This window comes from Netta rufina (genome assembly GCF_964035555.1).
Source record: "Netta rufina genome assembly, chromosome: 2".
NCBI classification, from domain to species: domain Eukaryota; kingdom Metazoa; phylum Chordata; class Aves; order Anseriformes; family Anatidae; genus Netta; species Netta rufina.
In genome coordinates, this window is record NC_140124.1 from 104,324,326 (window position 1) to 104,350,011 (window position 25,686).

Here is a 25,686-nt window from a genome sequence, read left to right on the forward strand (position 1 = left end):
CGCGTGAACCGCAGCGAGGCCCCGCCCCTTGGCGGCGGCAGAGCCAGCGGGGAGGCGGGTTGGCGGCGCGATGACGTCACGCGTCGCGCGCGGAGGGGGGGGCGGGGCGAGGCGGCGGCTGTGGCGGCGGCGGAGGGGCCGGGGGGCGGTTGGCGGCCGTTAGGGGCCGTTAGTGGCCGTTAGGGCCGTTGGGAGCCGTTAGGGGCCATGGCGCACCGCTACCTGCTGCTGGCCCGGGGCGGTTGTGGCCGCCGGGGGCTGCCCGGGGCCCGGCTGCTGTGCGGGAGGGGCCTGCTGGCCGCCAGGCCCGGCCTGCTGCAGGTGAGGGGGGCGCGGGGCCGGGTTGTGAGGGGGGGGCTGGGGGAGGGCCAGGGAACGGGGTGCTGTAGAGCTGGGCCCGGGCAGCTGTTGTGTCACCGTATCGCTTATTGTTTTTGTTGTTTTTAATGCTGGGATTGTGATGTTCAGCCCTGACCAAGTATTAAGGCATTAATTGAAGGGTCAGCAGCGCTGCTAATGTGTCAGAAAACAGCTTTTAGCAAAACAAAATAAGTAACTCACCTGAAATTAGATCTCTGTATCAGCTTTCTTTTCCTTCCGCAGCATAATTTTATGTAGTATTTTGGTGTCTGTTAGGTAACAGAGGTAACTTTGCCCTTAACCTTCTGTTCCATTTAAGAATTCTGACTTGGACCTTGTCTAGGGATAAAGCTGTAAACTCGCAACTCTTCTGAATTAGTGGATTCTTGATCTTTTGCTTACGCAACTGAAAGTGGATTTTCTGTTCTTGCTTAGTGTGTCCCTGATTTAAACAAGAAACAACACGTGGACGATGGTCACAGTGTTTGTGTGCAGTCAGTAGTTCTGTTTAAGATTTATTTCGTTGAACATTGGAATTGTGGAGAAGGCCTTTCTTGGGTGTTAGAGGTCGTGTGTTTGTTATGTGCAGGAGTAGCAACATTTTCTGGGGTGTTTTAGCTGTAGAACTGATTTTGGCATACTTCAAACTTGCTTATCTTGAATTTCTGTTTAAAACAAAACCTTAATTTTCAGGAAGGTGACACAAGGTTTGCCTGAAATACCAAACTACCAGGGTGTTTGCGTGTGCTGTCTCTCTGCTTTGACAGCTCTTTCATCTCCGACTGGGAGACGCTCACAGAGTCTCCTGCTACACACCCCATGGAGCCACGGTGCTACTTGAGCATCCAGCCCAGGCCTGTGCTGTTTGCCTGCCCTGTGCTTCAGCACTGGGTGTGCTGCTCTCAGCTGAGGCTGCTGTGGCACTGCTGTGCCAGCCGGCTCAGGGAGAGGTCCTAGATCAGGGCCAACGTGATAGGTTCTCACGTTGACAATCTCCCCAGTGAGAGAAATAACCCCACGTGTGTAGCGTGCTGCTACCAGCTTCTGCGTTTCTGGAATGCTGCGGAAAGGAAAGGGCGTTATGCAGGGGGTAGACTTCGGTGAGTCAGCAGGCAGGATGAAAGTGTGCCTCCCAGCCTCGGTCAGGTGATTTGCTGGATGTGTGGTGAAACTGGTTGCTTCCTTTTCTCACAAAATCAACTTTGAAACGCTTATGTCTGCTACTTTGCCTGCCTCCGTCTCGCTCTCTCACTCTAAACGTGATTAAACTGTAACTGAATGCTGTAACAAACCTGTGCTGGCCTAGCTCAGCCAGGCAGTTGGAACGGGCTTACTTAAACTTTTCCTTTGAACGTGAGCAGTTACTTTACTTCTTATTTCTAAAGAAACAGGAATATTCAGAAACCTCCACTCCAATTAAAATAATCTGAGCTTGCTGAATAAATACATCTCAAATTTTTGTTGTTTTAGGAGCCCAGTGATGTAGAACAGAAGCCAGTATTGGCGGACATGGCTTTGAGTTTCATCTCAAAGTTTCATCTTTGAGTTGCTGCGTTCGCTGCCTGTTTGCATTTGAACTAAAGATGGGTCGGTCTGTGGCAAACTCTGTTTTTATTTGTTTTCCCTCACAGATTCATCCCACTTGTCCTAAAGCTTCTCCCAGGAAGAAGCACGCATGCCATTGCTCCTGTTGGAGGTCATGGCATATTGGCCCAGGTGGCTGTTCTCTAGAGTAGCAGTTTTCCAGGTTATCTGCGCTGCACGTGCTTTATGTGATCAGTAAAATACCCTTTTGTATTTCCAGTATCAGCCTTTGCTTGAAGACACACCGTGGCTCTGTCAAGCAGCTGAAGAATTCCCCCGACCTCAGTCTAGAGCAAAATAAACAAGGGCGTTTTGGCATTCCTCGAGGTTCCAGCAGGTGGAACTAGATGACTGCTCACAATAACTCCGTGCTATTTCCTCAGTTAGCAGGGCATGGAAGGGGAAGCTCCCAGGCAGAAGGCTTCAGGAGAATTAGAATTTAATTTACGATGTGCCCGTATCCCTAGGGTAGTCTTAGCATGTCAGCTAGTATCCTGCAAGCTCACAGGTGTCGTCTGTAGCCACTAAAATATAACAAAATAGTTACAGGGATACTAACATTGAGCTTTGCTCTCTCTGTTGTGTGTGTTTTTTACTATTTCTCAGGTAAATAGCTTCTGATCAAAAATAACAGGAGACTGAGCGTTCCTTTGGGGCAAAAGGAAACGGAGGTAGTAATAAAGTTAATTTCATGAGAAGACATAAGAGGATTTGGTCTCTGGGGAAATCTTGATATGAATTTTTTAGAAGTGATGGGAAAGCTTAGGAAGGGGATAAAGTGTATGTCTGTTTTTGGAATCTGAAGTATGTCCTAGAAGAAAAGAAGTCTGAACTCTGTAATAACGTTAGATTTCAATGTTTTAAAGCATTTGGTAACAATGCCTAAAGTTTCCTTAAGAATTATTCATTTACTTTTATTTTTCTTCATTGCGCTTAAATGACAAATATCTTTATTTTTTAATAGATCTCCACCTATACAGGGGTTTAGGTCCTCTTTCTGAGGACCCCTTCCAAGCCTTGGTTTCCTAGCTTGACATAAGCACTGACTGATGTATCCTTTTGGATTCAAGCAGATTTTTCACATTCAGCAGTTGTGTTCTGAACTGTTTGGGAAAAAGCTGCAGTTCTTTCATGTACTTTCATAGTACTGCGTAGGTCATGTTTGCACAGTCACAGTTAACATGCACTTAAGTAGCATTCAGGGGGTATTACAAAATACTTCCTGTAGCATCAGTGTACAGGTGTACATCAGTGTGCGTGTTTGTACCTTGTGGCATTTCCTGCTTGATTTTTCTGTTTTACTAAAGAGTATTGCGTTTTTGTTTTGTGAGACAAATCTCTGCAAATGTAAAGATTATCAATGTGATTGCTTTTTCCTTATTTCATTGTTCTCTTACGCTCTGGACTGCAGCAGTTCTTTACCAAAACTCTACAACAGACCTTATAATACCTGTTAGAGAGCTTGAAGACTTCACTGAACTTTCTTGTTGCTTTATATTTATTTTTCATCTTTCAGTTCCGTGAAGAAGTTACCAGTGGTGTTACTACTGACAGAAGTACGGTCTTGGCGAGTGTAATTGCTGCTTGCAGAAGGCTCTTCTCTCAGCCTCCCAAAGGTGAGGGTGACTTTGATCACTCACATGAAGCAGACAGCCTGTCTTGCTGAGGACTGCACGTGGTTGCGTACCATTTAGGTTTGTTGTCTGGGGGGCAGTAAGTTCTCTTATTAACCAGCCATTAATCTTAAGATGGAGCATTGATTTTATGGCGTTTTTAGGAGCTATTAAAGAGCGACTGCAGTTTGTTCAACTTAATATTAAGCCATGCAACTTTCTGTTCAACTACGCTTGTTTGTCTGGTGTAAAGGACAACTTCAGTTATTAAATACACCTGATTTTTTTATATCGGTAGTAGATTTGTTTATGGGAACCTGGAAGAGCTCTTCAACAACAAGGCGAGAATAAGTTCATTTTTTGTAGTTGTGTTGCTTGCTTCTTTTTTTGTAGTATATATTCAGCTTGTGACTACTGAGGTGTAATGATAGAATTGTAAACTAAAAGTTACTTGCTTTCTAACTCTTTCTTGATAGGATTTGAAAAATATTTTCCCAATGGGAAGAAAGGTAATGGAACTAAAGGCACAGCTGGAGAAACAAAAGGTACAAAAAGCTGCTTGATTTCAGCTCTTTTACTCATTCATTAGGATGTGTATTCATTAGATTTTAGCATATCCTTGGGTTTGGTGTTTTTTCATTCATTTTTCAGGGAAGATATTTCTGTACCAGATCAGTTTAAAAGTACAAAATGTTTTTATAATGTTACTTTGCTTTCACGACACGTATTTCTTCTGGGATAATACTTATTCTTATCTCTCATTCTTTTGCTTAAGTGCTTGTCCTTAACTTCTCGCTTTACAATCTCCTATTAGCTGACAGTCATGTATTCAGATATTCTCTATAGTTCTCAGCTTCTCCTAGAGCAACATGAAGTACGGTCTTTGCTGTCCGAAATAACCAGAATTGTCATTCTGGGTGGGGATCCAGAACCAGCGCTTTAGTAAGGACCAGCCATGTAGCCTGGTGCTTGAAAGAGGATTTAGTGGTGTCGGTCTGATACCGTGCTGTGCTTGTTTCTAAAACATGAAACAGGACTCCAACCTGTGATGTCCTTAAACCCCGAACTTCAAGAGGAGCATATTATGACCAGAGGGGAGGGGTGAATTCTGGGAGGAGGTGTTGCTTGCAGAATGTGGGGGGTTTGTTTGTTTTTTAAGAATACGTATATTTTTAAGAATAGTCTTCAGTATACTAGTGCCGTGGAAATATATTTCAGGTAGTCTCCATAACATGCTTCTTTATGTATTTGGGGTGTTTTTCTAATTACTCTTGTCCAAGTGTCATCAGTTATACAATTAACAGACCCATCTACTGTATGATACAGATGTCTGTCTGCCAACTAATGGACTATATATTTGTTTTTCTATGAAAAATGTAGTTCCATGTTCTCTAATTACTGAAGCATTATAAACTAGTTCATTTTGCATAACTCTTTAAAATTAATATGAAGTAAAGAAAGCCCTGGTGTAAGATTGTTATAAGATATAAAGATGTGCTTTTTGTCTTTTATTTTCTGTTAGAAGCAAAGCAAGCTAGTGCCCGACAGCCTAGTGGGACTAGTAGTGGAGGAGGTGGTACTGGTGGAAAAAAAGGTGGCAAGAAAGAAGACACTAACTGGTGGACCAGATTACAAAAGGTCTGGACTTTAAAATATCTTCCTTTTTGGTACTAACTATCTTAGAATAACCTGGTGTGCTTTTTAGACTTTTTTTTTCTGATTCCATAAGTTCTTCTTAAGCTTCCAGTGACTACTGTTTTGTTATAACTGGCTGTAGGTGGCTCCCCCGCTCAGTGCCTTTCATAAATAATTGTTTTGGATGAACCTAACAGAGGCATCCAACTGTGCTTTGTCAGTTTGTGAACGTTAACAGAACGGTAAGGTATCTGAATATTGTTGCTAGCAGTCAGTATTTTTGTAGTGGAGCCTTTAAAGGTTTCGTATTTTGTCTCAAAAGGTCAATTTGAAAAATTCTGCTGACTACACACTGCTTGGTAAAGAAGCTAAATAAGTTTCCTGTTGGCCCTTGTAACATTAATGGAATACTTATTTATATCAGTTTAATTTTGTAACTTGTATTAACTGTTTTTAGCTGTAGCACAAAGATTATAGCATCTAGCAGCACAAGAATACTTATTGGAATTTGCTTGGTATGCAGACTTTTTTCATCCCTCCTGTTTTTTTTCTTAGTTTCTTCTGTTATTTTTCAGGGCTTGCATGTAGTCCTAGAGTACAGGGAAAATTGTGTTAAAATGGAGGGGGAAGAGGTCAGATAACAGATGACAAGATTTTTTTCTAAAGAGTAGTTCATAGATGAAAACTTGTTACTTTTTTGTAAAATGTTTAATGTTTTTTTCTACTAACTTTGTCATTTCTCAGTATCTGAAGCTACTGCAGTGTGTTCGTACAATATAGTTTTGCCTTGCATTCTCTGTGGTAACCTTGAGGACAGGAGAAGAAGTCAGAAATAGATACTGGAACTTGTCTGTTATGAACTTACTGTGTTACAGACTCTAAAACTCTTTCTTTTTTCCCCCCATAGGGTGACATTCCTTGGGATGTCAGGGAGTTTCGTATGTACGTAGTGGGAAGTTCATTCTTCTGGACGATGGTTGTCTATTACTTCTTCTTCAGGGTTCCTGGGAGAGAAATCACCTGGAAAGACTTTGTCAATAGCTACCTTTCTAAAGGAGTGGTGAGTAGTCAGGGGAATCAAAATGACAAGTCAGCACGCTGCTTCCCCACTTACGCTTGTATTCGATTGGCTGTGGAGTGAGAACTAGCTCAGGAGTAACTTTTGAGGGAGAGAGGATTTAATTTTCATCTTAATCAGTTCCTTGTCTGATGTTCTGAGTGGCTGTTTTGAAGGCTTCAAGGGAAGAAAGGGAAGGGGCAACTTGGGATAGGGTGGCTTTGTTGGGTAGCTTGTCTTTATGCTGGCTTAAGGAGGCAGTGTAGCCACAGTCTCTCAGGGGATGGTTTTACAGTACGTGTAAGTTGATTTAATGGTTTAAGCAGATGTGCCAGCTGCTCCCAGAAGAAACTTACTCCCATCCCTAAATGCTTCCATTAGCCCAACCCTGGGCTGGCGGGTGGAATTCTGCTTGTTTCATTCCTTACCTTAAATCATTTCACCAGGGCATCTGGAGAACAGCGGTGCTAAGAGAAAGGTGGGGGTGGAAATTTGAAGAACCCCTTCCAGGGGCAGTGAACTGGGATAACCATATTGCAAAATGGTCTCCTTCACTTGCTTTCTCCTTTTATTTCTTCTTTCCCTCTTACATAAAGCTACTCCTGGAGCAGTCAGTTTTATCATCAGTGTCCTATCTCTGTGTCTAACTTGGCAGCTTTCCGCACTTGGAATAATAGGTTGGTGATGCCCTGAAGTTCAGAAATTTGAATGCCTTGTACAGGCCTTTTCCTCTTCAGGAGTCACTAGGGCTTGGGTGTGTTAATTCCACGTTTGTAGCTTCTGCTGCAGCTTGGGAAAACACAGACTTGCTTCCTCCTCTAGGTTCCAGACGTAGGATTTCATGTTAACAGCATGCTCCCTACCCCTTTGTTGTTTTCATAAACTGCCAAGCAGTTTGTTTCCTACCTTTTTTTGTCTTAGAGAGCAGCTCTGCGTTGCATATTATGCTTCTACCCTTCTGCCCAGACTGTATCTCATAGTTCTGTTCTTACTTGGCAACTGTGTGTGCGCCTTATGGTACAAAACCACACGAATTTTACTCGTAAAGCAGCTAAAACACTCGCTCAATAAATATTAGTTTAGCTGTAACAGTGAACGAAGCCTGAACCCTTGTTGCAGAAAAGCGTTATGAAAGGGGGTTGTTGCATAAAACCAAGTCTCTTGGGCCTTTGTAAGATGTCGTCTGGGTATTCCGATAAGCTAAATATGTAGCCATCAAGTGCTATGGGCTGCCATGGTGGTGGCCAGTTAATTGGGAGAAGACATCAGCAATACTCAGGTGACGTGGTTTTTCAAAGCAAAGATGTTCAGGTAGTCCTGCGGGAAGGCAGGCTAGATCTAGAGTGGCTTCTTAGCTTGTGTTTTTGTGCCACAAATGGCCATGTGTAGTGAGTTCAGGGAAGCCTTTCTAACCTGTGTACAGCTCAGGCCCTACTTATAGAACCATTGTTAGTTTTAAAAACTTGAAAAATGCTGAAAGCTGTTATTTTATGGAAAGGAGCAAAAGAAATGGAAGTAACTTTGTTCTGTTTCATTTTCACTAGCAGTGGTAAGCTTTAACTGACTTCTGAAGAGATCCTGTCAAATTCAAGAAGCTAATCATTTGAGCTCTTTTCATCCAAACCAGAAAACTTAATGTTTTTATATGTGAACCTGCAACGTGATTTTAGTTTGTGGTGTCTGTTACCTTAACCAAATTCTTTTTACTAATGGGCATTATTTTGTTTAATAATGTTGAATATTTTGTTAGGAGAAACAATTATCAGAGCAGATCTAAGTTTTCCTTCATTCTGTTCAGTTTTTGTTTTGCAAGCTTCAATGAGTTTGGCATCACATGGTCTACTGATTTTGGTGTTTGACCATGGAAATAGTTAAATATTGTTTAACTACTGTATTGCACTTCTGATTTGAGCCAAGGTGCGTGGCTTTTTGTGCTCTTTTCTTAAAAAAAATAAAAATAAAAAAAAAAGGTATGAGGTGGTCATTTCCATCTAATTTACTAATTATGCACTAGCTTCCTTGTGTTGGAATTAATGAAATCCAATTGAATTGTCATTGAAAGAAGTGAAAAGGAACCTGGTGAGCAGCATTCCTAGTACGTAAGTTTGAGGGGAGGTTTTGCTATTTCTAGTCGTGATTAGAATTGCGTCTAGTTTGAGTTTCTTAAAACAGAGCTGTTTAAAAGCTACCAAGCAAAAGCATGTGACAGTGTGTAAAACTTTGTACGTGCGTCTGAAACAATTCAGTATACTTTGAAACTTAGAGTTTATTGTAAGATTTTTTTTTTCTTAATAGTAAACTTATCTTATAAAGAAAAAACTTGACACTTTGCAGAATGCAAACTACTGATCGTGGAACCATCCTGATCTATAACGTGAATTTTATTCTTACCAGAAAACGGAAGAACATACCTGGCATGTGTAGCTCTGCTAGCTGTGGTGAAAGTGTAGTGGTCGTATACTCAAACACATAACAAGTTTTCTCCTTTTCATCCCACAGGTGGACAGACTTGAAGTGGTGAACAAGCGCTTTGTTAGAGTGATCTTTGTTTCGGGAAAGTCTCCTCATGAATGGGTAAACACTTAATAATGTCTAATGTATATCTATTAAAACAGCAAGGTGATCTTTTTAGATAAAGCTTGATGCAGAAAACTTAAGAGCATTGATATTCTTTTAATGGAAAACATGTTGTTTGCCTTATTGCTACATTATAACACACACAGTGTGAGTTTGTGGCTTTACTGTATTGATTATGTTTTGCCACAAATATCTTAAAACTATGCCAAGTAGTTCCTATCCAGCACCACGCTCTTAATACAAATATGCAAACAGGAAGAATGAGAGATTGTTGAAAGCTTTGAATTGCTAACTGCTGTTTTCCATCTGCTCAGGGAAGGCCCAGCCTTAAACATACATTCTTTTGGATCTTTTCTGTCCCAGAAAAGACAGAAACTTTTAGCCAGTTACTTGATAAACAAGGAAACTTTTAACTTTGTTGCCATTTGATACTATAGTCTTTAAAATTAAGCTAAGGGCTCTTATTCTCAAGCAGAGTACTTATTTCAGGGAGTGTGTTTCCTGGTAACACGGTAAGGTAACACAGACTGATGAAGATGAAAGTTTTCCAGATAGGAATACTCGGAGGCAGAGACCTACTGGGGAAAAAAATAATAATAAAGCTCATATACATAAATATGGAAACTTATTTCGGGCACAGTCTCTGCCAACTTCAGACTTGTTCAATATACAGGTGGATGTCATTTCTTTCTTACTGTATTTCATGGTTTAGAGAAGCCTTATCCAGTTACCTCTTCCTGGGTGGTGGGTTGGTTAATTGTTTCAGTTTTGGAGTTTTTATTGACTTTCTGAAATAAGGTCTGCAAGTCCCTCCAGGGTAGAGTGAAATCTGCAGCAATTACTTCATCCGTGGGTTTCAGTGTGACTTATTTATACACCTACTCTTTAGCCCACATACCATAAGTTGCCGTAGTTTCTCAATCAGATAATGCTTAGGATTACTTTTTTTTCTCCAATGTTAGAGTAAGTCGGGGCAAGTCAGGCAGGTCACGGTGCAAAAGGGGAGATTCTCTTGAAACTGTCTGGGTCTCAACACTGCTAGAAAGTAGCCTGGAGTATTTCTCAGGTGTATATATATATATATGATATACACCTATATATATATATATGATATAAGCTCATGCTATCTTTTGTGTGAAGACAGCTAACTTGAAAGTTAATATGGACTCCAAAAATAGAAAATTGCCTTTCTCAACCAGGAAGGCTGAGACCCGGTGAAATTGTAGGTTGTGTGACCACTGTGTGTGCTGGTCCAGTGCTCTGTGTTGTTCTGACTGTATAGCTCCCTTCTACTTAATCCGTTTATCAATCATCTTCTAAACATCTCTTCCCTCCCTTTGTTCATGGAGGAAATGCCAGGATTTCAGTCTGCTTAAAGTGCACAAAAAAAAATCTGTTGGGTGTATGGTTTCTATAGAAGCAGTGACAGATTCGGGCTGATATTGCCTTAGATTTATAAGGATTTATCTTGCATCAGTTGCATGCTTTACAAGGCGACTTAAAATGATATCTTTGATCTGAATGCATTCTGAGGTTTGCTCGTGTATGTGTTAGAAGAAGTTGGCTGGCTTATGATGAAGCTGAGGTAAGATAGGGCATTTTGTGGTGATCTCTGCTTTTTTTCTTGTAGCAGTACGTCTGGTTTAATATCGGTAGTGTGGACACTTTTGAACGGAATCTGGAAACTGTGCAGCAGGACCTGGGCATAGAAGTGGAGAACAGGTTACCTGTAGTCTACTCAACAGAGAGTGATGGGTAAGAAACTGTTTTTTTTTTTAGTTGTTTATTTTTTAAAAGTATTGTGGTATCTTGATAAGAAATTGTTATCTTTACAGTGGAAAAGTGGAGTTAGAAGACATGCACTTTATGCTACACTGGGTGGCAGTATTATCAGAACAATAATCTTGGGTTTGTTTCTGAACGTCAAATGTAAGAGAACCTGTTCTCAGTACCTTATGTGTGTAGAAATCTTAGTCCATAAATATTTCTGCTCACAATTAACCCATCCTTCCTTTAAGCCCTTCCTTCACATGTCTTGGACAAGAGCAAGAAACGGCAAAGCACAGCAGTAAGGCTTCACAGATGGTGCTCATGTAGATTTTAGAGTGGACAAAATACAGCATAGAACTACAGTATATCGACCAAGTTAGAAGATGGACCACTTTCTGCCTGTAAATTCAACAGAATCCAAATTCTCTGGCCTTGCAAAAAGGCGAGATATTGGTGATTAAGGAAATCACATTATTGTGCTTGTTAGCAGGAACTTGAAGATGTATCATGCTTTTAATCACCAAAATTGCATAAGCAAAATAGTACTAACACCTGATTTATGGCATTGTTGCTACACTGGTAGGGAATAACTGCTCCAATATTAGATTTGTGTTCTTTGTATTGGTCTTCTGTTGATGGGGTTTATTGATTTGGGCTTTAGCAGAGACTGGCAGTCTCTGATGTGGTTTTCTGAATGGCTTAGAAGCCTTGTCTTTAATCCCAAGAACTATTTTCCTTTTCATCCGAGTCAACATGTTAAAAACAAATCCTGCTCATGTCTATGAAATAGGTCTGTCCCATCAGAAAATTCAGCTGTGGATATAGTAGCTCATCTGGACCTGCTCCTGGACAACCTGCTCTGGGTGGCCCTGCTTGAGCAGGGGCTTGGACCAGGTGACCTCCAGGGGTCCCCACTGACCATTCTGAGTTTACTGGTGATAAATGGTTGTTTGCTGACAGTGTTTTCATTTTTGATATAGTAGTGTATTTTTTTTTCAATTTTAGGAAAGGGAGGGGAAAGTTTGGTTTATTTCTGCAACATGTTTTACGAAACTGTTGCATGTTTGTGGCAACAGGAAAAATAGTACCCTTAACTCTGGACCATCCTGGGACTTCACAGAGGGTTTCTGTTCCCTGTTCTGCTACAAGCTCTCTGCCTTACTTCTGTGTTCCTCTCTAGTGGGGTGTGCTCTTAAGTGCACTCATAAACCTGTTAAGTTGTTGCTTAAAGAAATCTGGATAAAAGAGTGGCCAGGGCAGTACTGTGCTTGTGTGAAGAGGCTGCACATCAGCCTGAGGCTTCTCACAGCAGACTGGAAGAAGCGTGTCAGCTCTGTGTCATCTTCATCCTCACACAAATTGCTCACTAAATTCCTTTTTCTGGTCATGGTCTCTCTGGCCCTCTACTCCTCAGAGTCTGTGCTTCAGAGGATACAGTTGCCTGCCACTTCTTGCTTTGTCCCAGCAATGCCACAGGAAACAGGAGAGAGCAGCAGATGTGTAACAGATTTGGAATCTTCTAGATACCATAGGGTGACGAAAAGTCCAGCTTTTCCTTTTCATCCCAGGAGTCTGGGATATCAGTAGAGCTTGGAATTCTTCTGGTAACCTGTGGTCGTGCTTCAGTTCAGTATTTTATTATTGCTGAGAGTTGACAGAGCATCTTGTGAGCTGTTCTTACCAGAGGAGGAAAAAAAGAGAAAGACCTAGGGGAACGGGACTGGGTTACATATTTGAGAGAAACTTCTGGTTGAAGGGGTATCATATACTGATTATGTGTTACCCAATACAACTTATACAAATGGTTACTTTATCACAATTCTAGTCCTGTGAATTTAGCTTTAAAGGGCAAGAAAAATGAGCTACTTTTGTTTACTAGGTAATGCAGTTTTCCTCTGTAAACATCTCACTGTCACTTGATGTCATGCTTGCTTTAAAAACAAACAACAAAACCCCAAACTGTCACTTGTGAAGCACTGGGAGTATGGATGTGTTTCCCTCTAAGACTATTAATTTTCATTTTCATTTTCCTATGGTCATGGGCTAATGAGGATGGGCAATGAAAAATTAATTCCGCTTCTTTTAATTATAAGAATTATAATTATTTTTTGGCTAGTTTAACTTCTGTAGTTCAGAATCTTCTTTGTTCTCACATTTTTGTTTATTCCCCAATGTGCATAACTTGTAATGTTTACCAGATGTTAGCAAGTTCTTAGAGTATTGGTGCTGAATTTGTTCAGGGTTGCTTATCGTGGAACCAGTGTTTCGTACATGTGATGTCTAGTCATGGATTTTTATAATCTATGTGGTTTTCTCCTTTGTTTTGTTTTTCTTCATAGATCATTTCTCCTGAGTTTGCTGCCTACGATCCTTATTATCGGGTCTTTACTCTACACGTTAAGAAGAGGTCCTGCAGGCCTAGGTCGAGCAGGGCGTGGAATGGGTGGACTTTTCAGCGTGGGTGAAACCACAGCCAAAGTCCTTAAGGATGAAATAGATGTTAAATTCAAAGATGTAGCTGGCTGTGAGGAGGCCAAACTAGAGATAATGGAGTTTGTTAACTTTCTGAAAAATCCCAAGCAATATGAGGATCTGGGAGCAAAAATTCCAAAGGTAAGCGAGTGATGACTTGATTCTTTTGGTAGGCCTCGGCATTTTGAATTGGACTGTGAATGTTTATGTAGGCAGTGCTTTCCAGCGTCTTCTCACAATTAGAAAAAAGTAAAGAGGCATTAAGGGCCAACAGCATAACTATAGTGCCTGAAGATTTCTCATAGAGTACTTCATCTGTTTGCATGAGTCAGAAATGACACATGGCATGCATGTGTACCATCGCTGTATGTAATGGTTATAGAATTGCCTGTCATTTTTTGGCTGTGCTGTAGTGGCAGCCCAACTGGTGACAGGCTGTTTGTGTTTTTTTTCAGTGTTAAATGAAGAAATCACTGTTGCCATAATTCTAAGACAGTGTGGCAGTGTTGTATCTTTTTTTTTTTTTTCCTTTTGCTGGTTTAAATGACAGATTAAACTTCGGTTTGTTTCCTTGTGCATTTTGAACTGTGTTAGAAGAAAAGCTGGTGGACTCAACATCGTAACGTGTAGAAGATCTTTAAGTAAGACATTTCATAGGGTTGTATTATTTTCTTCTTGAGGAAAATATCTGTTTCTCTTGCAGGGGGCAATCCTGACTGGTCCTCCAGGTACTGGGAAAACACTTTTAGCTAAAGCTACAGCTGGAGAAGCTAATGTACCTTTTATCACAGTCAACGGCTCTGAGTTCTTAGAGATGTTTGTTGGTGTTGGTCCAGCTCGAGTAAGTCTTTGGCCTTGCTGTTTATTTGTGTTGGTTGTTGAAAGGATGCTGTCAAATTTGGTAGGCTGCTTAATTATAGCTTCAAGCTATAATTAAACATTCATAGCTTTAAGTTACTTCATTTATGCAGATTATCAGTGATGCCAGATGCTTGCTTAAACACAAGGATCTTAGACGTGCCTTTCATAAAAGGAGCTAACCCGCTTCAATATCTGGTTGTAGGCCATCTGCACCCCAGGGTTTACCTCTTTTGCAGAAATTAGAAACAAAAAAACATACAAACAGAGCAGAACTCTCTTCAAGCTCTGCTTCAAACTGAACATATTGGCTGGGTCAGAAATAGGTAGCTCATTTGACCACTGCTATGGGAATATCTCCTCCCGCTCTAAATCATTGATGTTTCTCTGAAGAACTTTGTTTTCTTTGTAGGGTCAAACTCTTAAATATAGTTGTCTGGGACACACAAATGAGCTTCTGGTTGAAATAGGAGTCCAAGGAGCATGAGGCTGATGATTTAATTTCTGGAGATCAGGTGATTTAAATAACAAAAGTGTAAGACAGACAGATACTCTTTAGCCATAATTTTTATTTTATTAATGAGTTATTTCAAGTAAAAGGTGTTAACTCTGTTCCAGTACATTTTTTTTTTTTTTTTTTTTTTACTACTACACTTCAGACATTCAGTTTTATATCTATTTGTGCCTAGGAAGAAGGGACACTTATATCTGCCTGTTTAAAAAATATTCATAATATTCATAATTCGTAAAATATTCATTAATTATTCATTGAAATATGAAAATATTTTGTGAGGCTGGTAACACCACAAAGTAAGTTTCCTCGTAATGTCCAAAATTACACCTCATTTCCAACAGCTCTTACCTTCACTGAACTCTGACCATCTGGTATTAAGCTTCAGAAAGTGTATTTTCAAGCTGACGTTCTTTTGGAGAAGTTGAGTTAAAATTAGTTTGCTACAAGTTCTGAGAATAGAGGTAAAGAAGCTTACCCATTTTTCACTTCTGTTTAAAAACTAATTTCTCTAGCATGACGTGGAAATGCTCTAGAATCTTGATTTGAATTTGAAATTTATAGGGAGTGACTTTTACCAGATACATGCAGTGTTTGTCCTGTGAAAAATCACTGGGAAACTCATTCTAAGTACTGTAAAGCCTTGGAAAAACTACAGTTTGCATATGGCTGGACTTAAGAGCTAGCAGTTAAACTTTTCCAAGATTTGTTCCTGTTTGTCAGAGCTGTGTGCGCAAATACTTCTTGCTAGCCTAGGTCTCTTCTGGTGATTTTTTCAGGGACTTCTTCCAGTAATACAGGTGGGAAAAGATAATTGAAGGCAGGTACTTGTGGGTCTTCTGTAAAGAGAAAAGGGAATGGTTTTGGGCACACCACCGGTAGGTACAGAGCTTCCGAGAAAGAGTTTGCCTGGATCTGTCAGACTAAAAGATAGGAGTTTACCTTGAGCATCTGACACTTCCCTTGTCTATCACATTTCTCCGTGCTTCTGTTCGTTGTACTTTTTTTTTTTTTTTTTTTTTTTTCTGAACTCCGGTTACAAATCAGAATGACTTTCCATGGTACAGCATCCTGTCCTAAATTTATATCATGTCATATCTACTGTGCTCTGTATGTCTTCAGAGAAGTCTTCTTTAGTGTACCAAGCTCTGAGCTGCATATAATTCTCACTCAGGTCAAAGTTCTTCCATCATTTTTCATTTCCTGTTTGTGCCAGTTAGATCCCTCAGTTGTAGGTCTTGGTGACTTGCTGAACTGGTTTTAATGGAGTCCTTCTGATATGTTTGCGAATGGAATATCGTAATGTTGCATCTTAAAGCCAATCACATTTGTGGCATAACTATTACAGTAGGGTTTGATAGGCAATATCTTATCTGGAAAAAAAAAAAAACAGGCTTTCAGATTTTAGATTTTCTCATGACTTAGCCATTTTTTTCAGAATTCTTCTAGAAGAAGTTAATTTAACTTCAGAATAAATGTTTGGAGGTGAATTCAGTTTTCCTAGCCCATGTAATGGAGAGACAGGATGGCTAAGAGTCAATATTTGTAACTGCATATTGTTAGAGTATAATGGTGAGTGCTTGTAAATAAGCCTTAGTTTCACTGTAGGAGCTACATCTCTCTGTTCTAACTGCAGGAAAACTTAAAATGTTTTATTTCCTGGATATAAAGAACATCTGTGTTGTAGCGTGCTTATTTTCATTTCATTTCTCCGTATAGGATTTTTCATTAAAGAAGGACTTAAGAGTAATCTTGCTTTAAACCGTAGAAGTTTGTAGGCCTTTAGTGTTGATGTAATCAACTCTAATAATTACATCTTAAAGAGAAGATGTAATAATTGCATCTACATAAGATGTAATTATTCAGGGAAAATGGTTATTTCTTAACGCTTTTAATTTATTTAATTTATATTCTTAATTTATAGATTGAGAAAGGATTTGTCTATCAAAGGGCTTCCACATTAATGATTCTTACTGAGTAACAGCTGTAGTATAACTTCCTGTTGCATTGAGAGCTGGCTGGGGGATTTGGAAAACTTATTAACAGCCACAGTCAACCATAGTGATATTGTTAGTGATGTACATGCCCCTGCTCCAGACCCATTTTTGACCAATTGCTAACTTAGCTGATGCTTGTTCTGTTCTCCTGTTCAGGTCCGAGACTTATTTGCTCTTGCTCGTAAAAATGCCCCGTGCATTCTCTTCATTGATGAAATAGATGCAGTAGGAAGGAAGAGAGGAAGGGGAAACTTCGGAGGACAAAGTGAACAAGAGAACACGCTCAATCAGCTCCTGGTAGAAATGGATGGTAAGTGCAGAGTTTCTAATATTACATTATAGCAGCAGGGATCTAATCGTAGCTCCTTACAGCCTTAAGTACTGACTGCATTGACCATTACATTAACATTTGTAGTTTGAGATGCACGGCGTAAGTGTGCAGGTGACAGCAGAGGGAGAAACCGATAAATGAAAGAACTGATAGGCTTTTCAGACCTGTTAACCAACAGTTGGGTTCAGTTTAAATACAAATCGTGTTTGTATTAGGAAGCAAATGTTTCCTAAAATGAATAATGCTTGCTTCTTCGAATGAATAGTGGTGAATTATTTTGTTGCAGCCTGATAATTGCTAAAATTTGTTTAGAAAAAAGACACATACCCCCCAGAGACATCACCCATGCTTGTTCTGAAGTTTACCAGCACTTATTTTGTCTTCAAATGGAACAATAGATTAGGCTTTTGTATAGTGCTTCGCAAAGCCCAAGGCCAGTTTTGCTTGTTATGGACAATACTGTAAGGAAAGGAAGTATTTGCAGATGTAAGATCATTTCTTTGAAGTGTTAGTTCTTCTGTGGCCCTGTGAAGTTGACAGTTTATTTCTATTCTTTTACTCTTGGAAGTTCTTTACACAATTTTTCATTGTATTTCTTCACCAGGATTTAATACAACCACAAATGTAGTAATTTTGGCAGGCACCAACAGGCCAGATATTTTAGACCCTGCTCTAATGAGGCCAGGACGCTTTGACAGGCAGATCTACATTGGTAAGTGTATTTGCATCAGTGTATGCTTCTGCTTGGGTAGCATACTACCAGAATCACTGTAGCTATTTACATATGGATATGTATATTCCTTGCACGCATTCAATTACACGTGAAAAGTAAAAATGTTTATTTCTTTAACGTTAAAGGTCCCCCCGATATAAAAGGAAGAGCATCTATTTTCAAAGTTCACCTTAGACCTCTGAAACTAGACACAGTCTTAAATAAAGATAACCTAGCAAGAAAACTCGCGTCGTTGACGCCTGGCTTTTCTGGTAAGCAATTCTTAACTCCACTGTTCTTTGCATTTACTACATAAGCATATGCTTTTTTTTTTTTTCCGTATTATTTTGTTTTTTCTTGCATTTGATCTTATCTGGCTGGTTCTCTTATTTTCCTTTTGTTTGCTGGTACAGTGTGAAATACTCTTTGTCTGTTTGATCAGCTCAGAGACTTCTGAGAGTTTTAAGTTTGTCTCCCTCAGTCAGGGTGACATGAAATGGCAGTCTCTTCTCTCTTCAGCAAAAACATCCCAGAAATTTCTCACTGCTAACACTGGTATGCATGTTTTTCCTTTTAACATGTTCGGTTTCTTGAACATTACTTACAGAAGGGTTTGGTTTTTGGAGTCTCAGTGCACATTCTCTGGGGAAATTTCAGTTTCTGGATGTAGAATCTTCTCACTGAAAAATGTACTGTAACCTTGTGTTGAATTAGGGATGGGTGTGCGAGCTTTCATTATTGGCTAGTGGTTTAATCTATTTAATATCTGTGGTGAATGATAGTTGAATATTTCATTCTTTTTGTGGTCTATAATAAAACTGTTTTCCTGGCATCTGATTGTCAACATCTTTGGCAACCGCACTGATGTGGTTTTTCACTTGTTTTGAAACCAAGCTATCTCAATAGTGTTGCTGTAAATAATGTTAAAGAGAAGTGTGATGGCTTGAAGCCAGTAGTGTCCCTAGAAGGAATCCTTTCTCATCAAGATCTGAGCAACACTGGATCCATAATGAAGGAAAATTATTCTCCTAAATGATCAAACAAGTACCTCACCAGTCATGAGATCAATTCTTTACCTAAGAGATAAATTCTAAAGCAGAGAACCATGGTGAATGTATTTAAGTCCGTGTCACAAAATTATCATATACGTAATGAATTATTTCAGGTGCGTTACCTTTAGTTTTAAGCTGTATGAGAATCTGTAAAAATCTAATCACAGGCAAGATGATGCTAGACTGAGAAAAAAATTTTGAAAATGATCAGTAATTCATGCCTTCTCTGTCTTTAGGTGCTGATATTGCTAATGTTTGTAACGAAGCTGCTTTAATTGCTGCAAGGCATCTCTCAGATGCTATAAACCAAAAGCATTTTGAGCAAGCAATTGAAAGAGTTATTGGAGGTAGGTGAGAATTTCATCAGTCATTTTATCAAGAAATGTTTTGTTTCAAAGCATGGCTTTGAATTTTCTGTTCTTAAGGACTGTGTTCTTTTCCCCCTAAATGCAGGTGGGATTTAGCAAGTAAGTTGCTGGTCTGTTTTGCTGACTTCTGAAATGAAGAAGGGGCAGAGATACAAATTTCATCAGGGCACTTTCTAATTTTTTCCAAATTCTTTCCAGGAAAAATAGCTGTTTGGATTTAGCAATGCTTTTAACTGCTTCTAGCCTTAATAGTCTAGAAGATTATTCGATTTTTTTAAAGAGCAAATGTTTTATATGAACATTTGAATATTCTTAAGAACTTACACTTGAAAACTAGAAAATCTAATCAAAGACAAGGTTACTATGAAACCCGAAAGATAAAAATCTCTAGAAGCTGCAAGTTTTCTATTGTGTTTAAGTTTTCCTATAGATTGGGTACATGGCACCTAAGTATTGCTCACTGCATTTCTAAGTAAATAAGGGATTCGGTAGAGAAAAGTATGTCTGAAACTATTAATCAAATTTATTTTGTAAAGGTTTGGAAAAGAAAACACAAGTACTGCAACCAGAGGAGAAAAAGACTGTAGCATATCATGAGGCAGGGCATGCAGTTGCAGGATGGTTTTTGGAACATGCTGACCCACTCCTAAAGGTAAAGGAAGTTAATATGAACTGGTAATTTAAAAGTAGCATGGACAGCATCTCTTTGTCCTGTTTGTTTGTTTTCCCTAATGTTGGAAGGTTATCAAAATATGTAATCTTGCAAAAGACCTTGAAAGTGTGTCAATGTTAGCATCTGTTTTGGTTCACTTCTTGTAGCTTTCTTCACTGTTTTCTGACTGGTAGGGTGTTATGGGGTTTGTAGTATCAACAACTCTTGCAAGTGAAAGGGACACGATCTTCCCATGAGACTGCCTCATTTGAGAGCTGTTTTTTCTCTGGGGCTTTTAGTACAGGTCAGATGTTTAAATTAATCTTACAAGATTATGCAGGTGCATGCCGCCTCAGTAATACAACTACAGAAATGATCATCCAGAAGCTGATTTAAATTTGGATGCACAGCTTGGTGAGTTGAAGATAAAGAAAAGGCAGCCAGACTTGCTGTGATACCCATAGTTTTTCCTTGACTGTGTTCTTAATGTTGTCTGGCTTTCAAGCTTAAAATTTGTCTAGTACGGTTTTCTGCTGGAAGGGCTGTAGTGAACATGGAAACCACCTGCTCAGAATATTAGAGATACAGAAACGGGGTGTCTGCTATGGAAATACTTACAGACCAGTATGTAACTAAAAGCTTTAAATTATCAGATTTAAAAATGCCATGCAATCTTTGGAAAAGATATTACAGTGGTCTTACCTTTCTTTTCCAGATATTCTAGTAGTTGTAATCCCAGTTTAGAGCTAGCCAGGGCTTTTAAGGATAAATCACAATGAGGGCAAAAATGTAAACGGAGATAATGTCTGAATTAAACTTCAAGGGTGAGTATGGTATAGGTTGTGGTATTCAATAATTAAGTCAAACCAACAAATACTTTGTTTTTCAACACTGTTCAGTTTTATCATTCTGTTAATTTTGATTGCAGGTATCTATTATCCCACGTGGTAAAGGGCTGGGCTACGCTCAGTATTTACCAAAAGAACAGTATCTTTATACCAAAGAGCAGCTACTTGACAGAATGTGCATGACTCTGGGAGGCCGTGTATCTGAGCAAATCTTCTTTGGAAGAATTACCACTGGTGCCCAAGATGACTTGAAGAAGGTGACACAGAGCGCGTATGCTCAGGTACGTGCTTAAGTAATACTCCTCCTCCTTACAGGTTTCTATTTCTACTGTTGAACATTAATGTTTTTAAAGGATGCGATTTAATCAGGTATGTCCCTTGAAAGCTGACTCAATAAAAGATTGTATGACTAAATGTTATGCTGCTCTATAGAGACGCTGATGATTCCAGAGTCTTAGGGTAGTCTTACAGCAAGAGTCTGTGTAATTGGCTTTGAACACTGTTGTGCATCCACCTGCAGGAACACGCATGCTGTGCTTGTGTTCAAATACACGTGGAAAATGCATGCTTTCAATATCAAATTTAGGCACAGATTTGATCCTCTGATGCTACTTCTAGAATTGCACTGTTTGAAAACACAATTTAAGTTTGCGTGTGTAACTAAATCCAGAAAACCTTGTATTTAAGCACTGTTTGCTGTCAATGAAGGCACTAGTTTGTACCATATTAACTGGCATAGGGGAGCAATTTGAAATCTTATCAATGTAGTGACTCATCTAATTGTAGCTATGTACTAGATGCTTATTCCGTTTCCTGCATCAACATAAAAGCTGCCATTTTATAAGATGCTTATGAGGTGAGCAAGAGAAATACGTTGGAGTACCTTTCCCTCACATGTCATGTTCCCCCTGCTGTCCACCTCCATCCGGAACCACTTGTGGGTCTCTGGCAAACTTCTTGCTTTCCCAGTTCTGAACATTAAATGTGTAGTGAAATCTTTGGTAATGCTAATGTTTATCTGGCCTTCAGTGCCTCTTGGTCAATTTTAAATAGAAAATGTTCAGTGTGTATAAATTGCTTCTCATAATAAGCAGACGTTGTCCCCAGAGAGATCTAGGGACTTAAGGTTTTGAACGTATCTTTAGGAAGCAGGTTAAGATGCTTCTTTCTAGTGCTGAGAGCTTTCTCAGTTCTGAATACTGTTTGTCACACCGATTTTCATCTTGCAAGGCTGAGCAGTAGAGTATTGCTTTAGTAACCTTCAAATTGATAGTGGTGATGGAGTGAACCTGTAAATAGTAGTGTGAATGTGTATTTCTGCCTCTGCTGGAGTAAAATGCAAAATACCTATATTTGGCAGCCAGGAGCTGATACTCATTAATGAATAAAGCAAGATGAGATTTATGTCCCCTTTGTAGGGTGTGTTTGGAGTAAAATACAGCATGTGATAGAACAGTATCTTTGAAACCCTATACTTTCATCCTTAACCTGAATTTCTGGTAAAGGAAAAGAGGTAGACAGCTTAAGGAAGGTTGAAATGTTTTTCTCTAATCTCTTGGTATTTAAACAGGAAAGCATTATGTACATCACGAGAGTAACCGCCTCCAAATGATGGTATTTGGGTGCTTCAGTTTTAATAGTTAACAAGGAGTAAGTGAAGGTTAACTAAGGAACTTCAGCTTAGGTAGGCTGGAGTTCTCAGAGGAGGGTTGGCTCTAGAGGAAAAGGTTGGGTCATAGTAAAATGCCTTCCTTGCGTCAGTTCTGTCTACCAGATTTATATCAACGTACCCTGAAGTCTCACCATCTCCCCTCTGTTTCTTTGCAGATTGTCCAGTTTGGGATGAATGAAAAAGTCGGGCAGATTTCCTTTGATCTCCCCCGTCAAGGAGACATGGTATTAGAGAAACCTTACAGTGAGGCAACTGCCAGGTTGATAGATGAAGAAGTTCGGTCGCTTATTAACATTGCATATGACCGGACATTAACCCTTCTGACTGAGAAGAAAGCAGAAGTAGAGAAGGTAAGCATTACAGTATTTTCAGCTGGTTAGGCAGTATCTGAATTGAACTGAATAGATTAAAAATAATGTGTGTGTATAAGAAAGCTTCCTTGAAAATTATTCAATATAACTTCTAGAGTGTGCCACAAGATTTAAGTGAATAAAAATCCTTGCGTTGGAACACCCCGAGGTTCTAACGGATGTTTTGTTTAACATCCCTTCACCACTATGGTGAATATTCATTTGCAAAGTTGGAGAGAAGAGTCCTAGCTACTAAAGTAAGTGTCAGGAAATGTACTAGGCCAGTGTGAAGGGAGAAAACAAGCCAAAACCAATCACCACCCACAACATAACCCATCCTGGTCACCATCCTGAAAAAGATCGCTGAATATTGTTTCCGCTGAACAGTAGCTCACTGGCCCAAGAAGGTTACAAACTACACGTGCACAGTATCATACGCACGGATCTTTTGTGGTGCTCTGTAGCTTGTAACCTAACAGCAGCCTTGCCAAACCATCAGGCCTGATAGGCAGAGAATACTTGTTGATGTATTGCATCAGGAACCTTTTGGCAGCAGCCAAAGACTTGTTCTGAAGTAACGATAACTGCAACAGTGGCCTGTAGCAGGTGCATTCTGCCAGATCTTTTAAGTAGGATTCTTGTTTAATGGAATTTTTGCTACCTGAGGAGAAAAACTATGTATTAAGTGAACTCTGAGCAACCTGTTCCTTCATTCAGCACAGATTCATTTTGATAAATCTTGTCCCAAGCGGCCTTAAGTTCTCTCCAAGGAAGAGAACCAACCAAAATCTGTTTTGTGTGTGACGTGACTTTCTGCTCTTCCAGGTTGCCCTACGACTGCTGGAGAAGGAAGTGCTGGATAAAAGCGATATGCTAGACCTGCTTGGCCCGAGACCGTTTGCAGAAAAGTCCACTTACGAAGAATTTGTCGAAGGCACAGGAAGCTTGGATGAGGATACTTCACTGCCAGAAGGCCTTAAAGACTGGAACAAAGATAGGGAAAAAGAGAAAGAGGAGACAACAGATGAACAGGTCGCTAGGCAGATCAGCGGAGGGGTGCCCTTTTAACTGCAACGTGTGTGGTGAGGCTGACTTGCACTCTGGAAGAGAAATAAACTCACCTAGTTTGTACTTCCAAAACAAACAAATATTTATTCAACCAAACTGTATTAGGGATGGCTGGAAGAGTGGTGCCTGGTGATGAGACGAGGATGTTCTGCTCCCAGCTTACATATGTGATATCATCAGTTCACTGGTAAAAGATGATCATCCTTCATTTGTCAGCTGAAGAAACATGCATTGGATTTGAGCTGCAGTGGAATGCCAGAACTGAACCTCTCAAACATGGAAACAGTTCAGATTCATGCACAACCTTTGTGGCACTGGTCTCTTTTTTTTTTTCAAATGTATGTACGCTTATTTAAAAAAAAAAAAAAAAAACAGTTTTTGATTATTGATCTAAAATAGACCTGTATGTGACTCGTTTCCAAAGCAGAATCATACAAAATGCATTGTTGAATACTTGGCCAACAGTCTGATCTTAGAAAGTGCTAGCTTTGCAGAAAAAACAGCTTTTTCATCTGACCCTTTTTCTCCCCGCCCTGGATTTTGATTTTAAAAAGAATTTGTTTACAGAGAACTGCCATGTAAGTTGACAGTGAAACTGAACACCCGCTTAAATATCTTAAAACGTACTCGTGGTTCAGTGTCCTTGAGTCTGAAACTTAGTTCGGCTCCTGCAGTTTTATTGGTCAGGTTTTTTTACAGAGTTCTGTAAGATATTGAACATATGAATGTGTTGTGTAAATACAGTTTGAGACAATAAAATCAGTACTTTTCTGAGCAAAGTTTCTTTTTTTTTTTTTTTTTTTTTTCTTTTGATGACTTCTTGGTACAGAATTCAGTTTAATACAAAACATCTCAAGCATAAAACTTTATTTGTGAGAACAATTTTGCTATCCTAGTTTACTAAAACCAGCAGCCAACCCAAAGATACTAAATCAGATTGAGTGTCATATTGGTTTGTTGAACCAAAGGGCAATAATTTTCTCTGCCTAGTTTGGTGCAGTTGCCTGAGCACAGCAATTGCCTCTGGTTTACCTGCTGCATGCCGAGGCTGTGCTAGTTAGAGAACTCTGCTGTTGAGAAGCTGCCTGGCAGTCTCCCCCTCTTAAAAAAAAAAAAAAAAAAAAAAGGAGTGTGGGTGTGGGCTGTGTTGTTTTGTGTTTTATAAGGGAAGGAGAAGAAATGAAACCTCCTCTGGATAACAAATTATTCGAGGCTTAATCTGCCCTCTCAGTTGTAAGGGAATAATTAGTGACTGATTCCATCTGCACGTTGCAACATGCTGGAAAGCGGCAGGGTGGTAAGGGGGAGGTGGAAGTGCCTATGAAAGGTCAGACATTAGCTCTTTGCTTGAGTTATTTGAAGTAAATTGTTTATGGAAATCATTCTTTCAGGATTATTTTACTTTTTCATGATGAAGCTGTTGCCATCAGTGACGTTGCCTGGCTTGCAGTGAAGGGGAACAAGGGGCACAAGGTAAGGAGTAATTCAGGGTGTACTTACTGGGCCTCTTTTAGTTGTTAAACAATGTTTCCATGTGCTACTTCCAAATTTCTTGTTGCAGAACGCACAATAAAAAAGCAAACATCCCAAATAAAACTAAACTTTAGTTCTTTCCTTACTGGAATTGAAGTTTAGAGTGACTGACTTACTGCTATAGTAAACTATTTTATGTCACAGAAGTGACTTGATGTCTGAGACTGAGGGAATGAGACCAAGGGGTAGATTTACAAAGCTTTTACTAAACGTGAGTCATGAGACCCCTACTCCTTGAAGGAGAGAGACACCCCCACGAAAATTTGCAGTAACTTATACATGACTTGCAGCAGAACACTGGGCAAACACATCCCACCACCACTACGCTGCTCCTGGTGCTGCAGATCCCTGCCCTTTCCCTGCCCAGCAGAGCTCCCGGCGGCGCAGGGCAGGTGCCTGGACTTGGGCTGGCTCCAGCCCTCTGTTTATGCCTCCCCGAGGCCTTGCTCTTCTCCAAGGCTGGTTATCTCAGACCGGGGTTTGGGGTGTTTTTGTCACATAATCCCTTTGTTGCTCCTCGTACAGCCTGTGAAAGTGCTCAGGCGGTGTTTACAGCACTGGGTGCCCGACATCTTGGTGGAACAGTTAACCCTTTCCTCACATCTATAAGCTTTAAATATGCTTGTATTTAATTCCATGTGTTTTTTCCTCCTGCTTCCCATTAAG

The 25,686-nt window shown here is 39.9% G+C and overlaps 1 protein-coding gene across 2 annotated transcripts; it reads left to right on the top strand.

Moving 5' to 3' along the window:
* Positions 1 to 116: 116 nt before the first annotated feature.
* Positions 117 to 24,266, top strand: AFG3L2 (AFG3 like matrix AAA peptidase subunit 2). Of its 2 annotated transcripts, none has more exons than XM_084282277.1 (17): positions 117 to 321; positions 3,461 to 3,560; positions 4,034 to 4,102; positions 5,080 to 5,195; positions 6,100 to 6,252; positions 8,749 to 8,823; positions 10,457 to 10,581; positions 12,936 to 13,209; positions 13,772 to 13,909; positions 16,591 to 16,744; positions 17,370 to 17,477; positions 17,624 to 17,749; positions 18,766 to 18,876; positions 19,434 to 19,549; positions 20,478 to 20,678; positions 22,225 to 22,419; positions 23,245 to 24,266. In XM_084282277.1, exons 1-17 carry the CDS (start codon positions 208 to 210, stop codon positions 23,485 to 23,487), a joined length of 2,418 nt encoding a protein of 805 aa, XP_084138403.1. In that variant the 5' UTR covers positions 117 to 207; the 3' UTR covers positions 23,488 to 24,266. The 2 variants fall into 2 exon arrangements, with proteins under 2 accessions (XP_084138403.1, XP_084138404.1); XM_084282278.1 differs by having other exon boundaries at positions 10,460 to 10,581.
* Positions 24,267 to 25,686: the final 1,420 nt, after the last annotated feature.